Genomic DNA, 4,062 nt, shown 5'->3' with positions numbered 1-4,062 from the left:
ATCAATCTTAGCCCATTAACTCTCTCAGCCAATACGGTGCTCCCGAAGTCAACCCTACAATGGTTGACATATGCATATGATCATGATCATTTTCCGAGGGGTGCCCAACTCGAAAAAATCGTGTACACCTGATTACCAAAAAGTGATGATTACCAAGGATTACCAGAGACTACCGAAGATTACTGAAGATTACCCATGATTACCAAGGGTTTCCCAAGATTACCACGGACAAAAGATTACCAGAGATTACGAAAGATTGCCATTGCTTACCACAGATTACCAGTGATTACCAAAGATTACCAGTGATTACCAAAGATTACTAGTGATTACCAAAGATTACCGGTGATTACGAAAGATTTTTAGGAATTTCCTTGCTGGATTACTTAGTGATTACCAAAGATTACCTTGTGATTACCAACGAGAACCTGGTGATTACCAACGATTACCTAGTGATTACCATGGATTACCGGCGATTTCCATGGATTACCGGTGATTACCAAGGATTACTGGTGATTACCAAGGATTACCGGCGATTACCAATGATTACCAATGATTACCGGCGATTACCAATGATTACCGGTGATTACCAGGGATTACCTACTCTGTGTACACCTGATTACCTCAGTTGGGCACCCCTCGTCATTTTCCCGGAGTGCTCGGCGTTAAGGCGTTAAGTAAGGATAGGTACAGTGCCGTACGTAAGCTAAAGAGTAGGTGTCTCACAACTGAGTTAGTACGTTCAGGGCCTGGAAACGCAATTTTGCCGAGTCGTGGGCGAGGCGCGATACCAGCGAAAATAGCGTGTTTGGGTGAAGCTTATGTAAAGAAAGTATACATCTCCGGTAAAAATCAAGAAGAGATTCGGAAAGCTGATGAAATTTGCCGTGTTATAGGCCTATTATAAAAATGATACTTTCACGAGTGCGCGAAAAGAATTTGACAGAAAACATGGTTTTTCGCCCTCACATAACCTCACTCTAGCAGACTGCACTTGCTCGTGGATTTGATCACGACAAACATTGCCTCTAGGTGTAATAGCCTACTACACAGCAAGTTTCATCAGCTTTCCGAATCTCTCCTTGCTTTTTACTGGAGATGCCTTTTTTTTTTCTCATAAGCTTCCACCGTTGCGGTATTGCGCCTCGCCCTGGACTTTATCATTGCGTTTCCAGGCCCTGGTTTGTAGGGGACCCCACGCCGAGGGGGTGATCAGTCATGCGAAATGTGTACAATGATTTTACGGAAAGTGACTTTTTTTTGACTTTTTTTTTGACTTTTTTGTGACTTTTTTGTGTGTTTTTTGTGACTTTTTTGGGGGGTTGTACAATGATTTTTCGAAGTGATCCCCCCCTCGCCCCACGCCCCCGCGCATCAACCACACTCGAGTACCACAAAGCCGACGCCGGTGACCGCCTCGTGGAAGTCCAGCCTCCGCGCCGGGAGGTGCCGGCGGTCAGGTGGCGGCGCTTGCTCCAGGACGCCGCTGCGCCACACGGCTGCGCGCTGCACCCGCAGCACGGCCCCCTTCCTCTCGCGGTACGCTGACACCGCCAGCGCCGTCCTGCTCGGCACCGCGCAGCTCAAGAGACTAGTCGGCCCGGCCACCCCACCCAGAAAAATGGAAACTTTGTAGCCACCATCCTATTGTACGCCAGACATAACCATACAAAATATCGTTGTACCAACACAAGTATGGTGGTAACGTCACCGATGAAAATTGTTCAGCTTGCTGTTTTCGTTCTTGGCGCCACCATGTGGGTGTTGCAACCATACCTTAACGGTTCTCCCTGATCTACCATACGATGGTTGCTCCAAGTTTTAGTTTTTCTGGGTGCCCTTGAGCATCCCAGCTTACCCCGTTGTTTTGTGATCGCAGAGGGCGCTGACGTCGCTGTCGAAGAGCACCCCGAGGCCGTCCAGGAGCGCGGCCGTGCGGCAGGCGCAGCGCCGCAGCCCCTCGTCGTCGCCCTGCTCCAGTATGTAGCTGCACGTCGCACTTGGAGGGCGGCCGTCAGAGAACAGAAGCACCCAGCGCCTGGGGTCCCTAAACATGTCCAGCGCCTCCGCCTTGAGGAGGCCTGCGTAAGGTGCAGTGCGAAACCCCTAATAGGTCTGCTTCCGGGAAAGTATTCCGCGACAAATTTTTGTACAGTAACGAATTTGAATGTTGAAATGACAAGGTAGTATTTGATGTCATTTTGCCAACAGTGCCTGGTCACTGGTCGCCGCGAGTAACACTCACGGTAGCAAGGAGGGTGCGCGCCTCCGGACACGCCGCGTCCAGGACGACGCTGTGCGCGATGTGGTCCAGGTGCCGGACCGCCAGCAGCCACTGGTCGGGCGCGGTCACAACCTGCGCGGGCAACGCGGCCTCCCCCAGCTCGCGCGCCATCGCCCGGGGGTCACCTAGTGGCGCAAGAGACGATTGCGGGGTCTGTCAAAAAGGGTGGTCCACAGACCCCTTCCTTTATTTTGCCTGTTCTGTACCGCATACGTGCGGGTGGGCTAGCCTAGTGTCGCCTGATGGCCACGTGCGGGTGGGCTAGCCTAGTGTCGCCTGATGGCCACGTGCGAGTATGCAACCCGGCCGCACGCATGCATGCTCGACAGTATAAGCAAACTAAAGGAAGGGGCCTGTGGACCACCTCGTATTAATCATGTTTCTGTCCGTGCTCAGGCTGACTTACGGACCTTCGCCACAAAGCAGCAGCAGCGCCGGCCCGGGGACCCTGGTGATGTGGGCCTCCCGCAGAAAGGCTTTGAGATGGGCCTTCGAGACGCTCGCTGTCGCGTTCTCGTCAGCCAGGACGCCGACGACCGCCGCCGCAAGGAGCGCCGCCAGAGCCCCTGTGGCCCGGGCCCGGTGCGTCTGCATGTCGAGGGCCGTCTGCGGCGTCACGAGAGCTTCCGAGGGAGGGGCGTGCCGATTCCCCACCCTAAACGCGACCCTCGCCACCACAATCACGTGTATCCTAATGGCATCGATTTAGTCAGGGCGGTTGCCTCCAAACGTCCACTTTACAGTATGAGAAACCATACAGGTGCAACGTCTCCAACAAAAGATGTTTTATAACATTTTTACAAATCGGCAAATGAGAGTGCACATTGGAAACTTATCGTGTCACGACCGTCACACGACTTCGAAAAGCAATTGGCATCATTACTCTCGTAACACGACTGTAATCACTCCAATTAAAAACCGCTACACTGAATCCAGAATATAACACCGACACTTATAAGACACGCGCCGGTCGCCCTTTCAGCGCTGTAAATAGCAAGGAGAGGAGAGGACTTTGCTTTCTGGTAGAGACAGTCTTTAAGGCCTTACATCACAGTTGAGTCCTAAGTTTCAAGCATGTTGTTTCTGGTTATTTTAATGAGTCAAAACGATTCAGGTGATGAGAACTTTTATGTAACTTCTAAAGTATTTGGAGGGCATGTCATTTTGAGCTGAACCAATGAAAAAAGTAGAAAATTATTTTATTTTTTAAAACTAGAAAAGAATTTTGGAGCATACTTACAAAAAAAAAATTATTTATACAATGTACTCCAAAATTCCCTCTTGTCTTACGCTGTAATAATACAAGATTATTGTTTGAAAGAGTGGGACCTCATGTATCATTTCTGTGTTTATATCATTGTCAAGCGTCAAGTATTGCCAATAGTAAAATTTGCTTAACTTTATTATTTCAAATATATCCTTTTTGTAACGTTTCCTGATTTGTTGTTGTCTTTGTAGTATGAAATGTAGATTGGGCAATGAATGGTGTGTCGCCTTGAGTGAACGACGACCTCTTATACAAGATGCACCTGAACATTGAACACAACATACTTTTCTGAAGTGTACCCCGACCCAAAATGTTCTGTACGCTAAAGGTGCGCGCTAAGTTCGTCCTGACGAGTCAAGCGCGACCTTCTGCCGAGGTCGCTAAGAGTTCGCTGTTGGTCGCCACCCGAGATCGCTTTTACGTCGCGTGAGTCCCACTACGCGACGTTTAGAGTTCACCTCGACGTACTTGACGTACCGAAAGCGATCCTGCTGCACCAGGTCGCTTTTAGGTC

General features: G+C 49.9%; 2 protein-coding genes across 2 annotated transcripts in view; one reads left to right on the top strand and one right to left on the bottom strand.

The window, feature by feature from the left end:
• Positions 1-1,371: 1,371 nt before the first annotated feature.
• LOC113203006 (uncharacterized) lies at positions 1,372-2,945 on the bottom strand. Its single transcript, XM_052269730.1, has 4 exons — positions 2,692-2,945; positions 2,243-2,406; positions 1,856-2,067; positions 1,372-1,561 (listed from the first exon to the last, which is right to left on the bottom strand). The coding sequence occupies exons 1-4, from the start codon at positions 2,873-2,875 to the stop codon at positions 1,372-1,374; spliced, it is 750 nt and encodes a 249-aa protein (XP_052125690.1). The 5' UTR covers positions 2,876-2,945.
• The window catches only part of LOC113202907 (zinc finger protein OZF-like), a 3,327-nt gene continuing 1,996 nt past the window's right edge, over positions 2,732-4,062 (top strand). Inside the window, exon 1 of the mRNA XM_052269726.1 lies at positions 2,732-2,863. The gene's annotated coding sequence lies outside the window, so the exon portion shown is untranslated. The remainder of the gene's footprint in view (positions 2,864-4,062) is intronic.

This window comes from Frankliniella occidentalis, unplaced genomic scaffold (assembly GCF_000697945.3).
Source record: "Frankliniella occidentalis isolate FOCC.00 unplaced genomic scaffold, Focc_3.1 Scaffold100, whole genome shotgun sequence".
Taxonomy (NCBI): domain Eukaryota; kingdom Metazoa; phylum Arthropoda; class Insecta; order Thysanoptera; family Thripidae; genus Frankliniella; species Frankliniella occidentalis.
The sequence above is the reverse complement of the archived record's forward strand: the minus strand, read 5'-3'. Positions and strand labels throughout refer to the sequence as shown.

What these genes read in the sequence shown, in the direction of transcription:
- LOC113203006 (XM_052269730.1), bottom strand. Translation starts at nt 2,875, where the DNA reads ATGCAGACGCACCGGGCCCGGGCCACAGGGGCTCTGGCGGCGCTCCTT. An exon ending in CGCGCACCCTCCTTGCTACC is followed by an intron (nt 2,068 to 2,242) that starts GTGAGTGTTACT and finishes GGCCTCCTCAAG; the next exon opens with GCGGAGGCGCTGGACATGTT. An exon ending in TGCGATCACAAAACAACGGG is followed by an intron (nt 1,562 to 1,855) that starts GTAAGCTGGGAT and finishes GGTGCCGAGCAG; the next exon opens with GACGGCGCTGGCGGTGTCAG.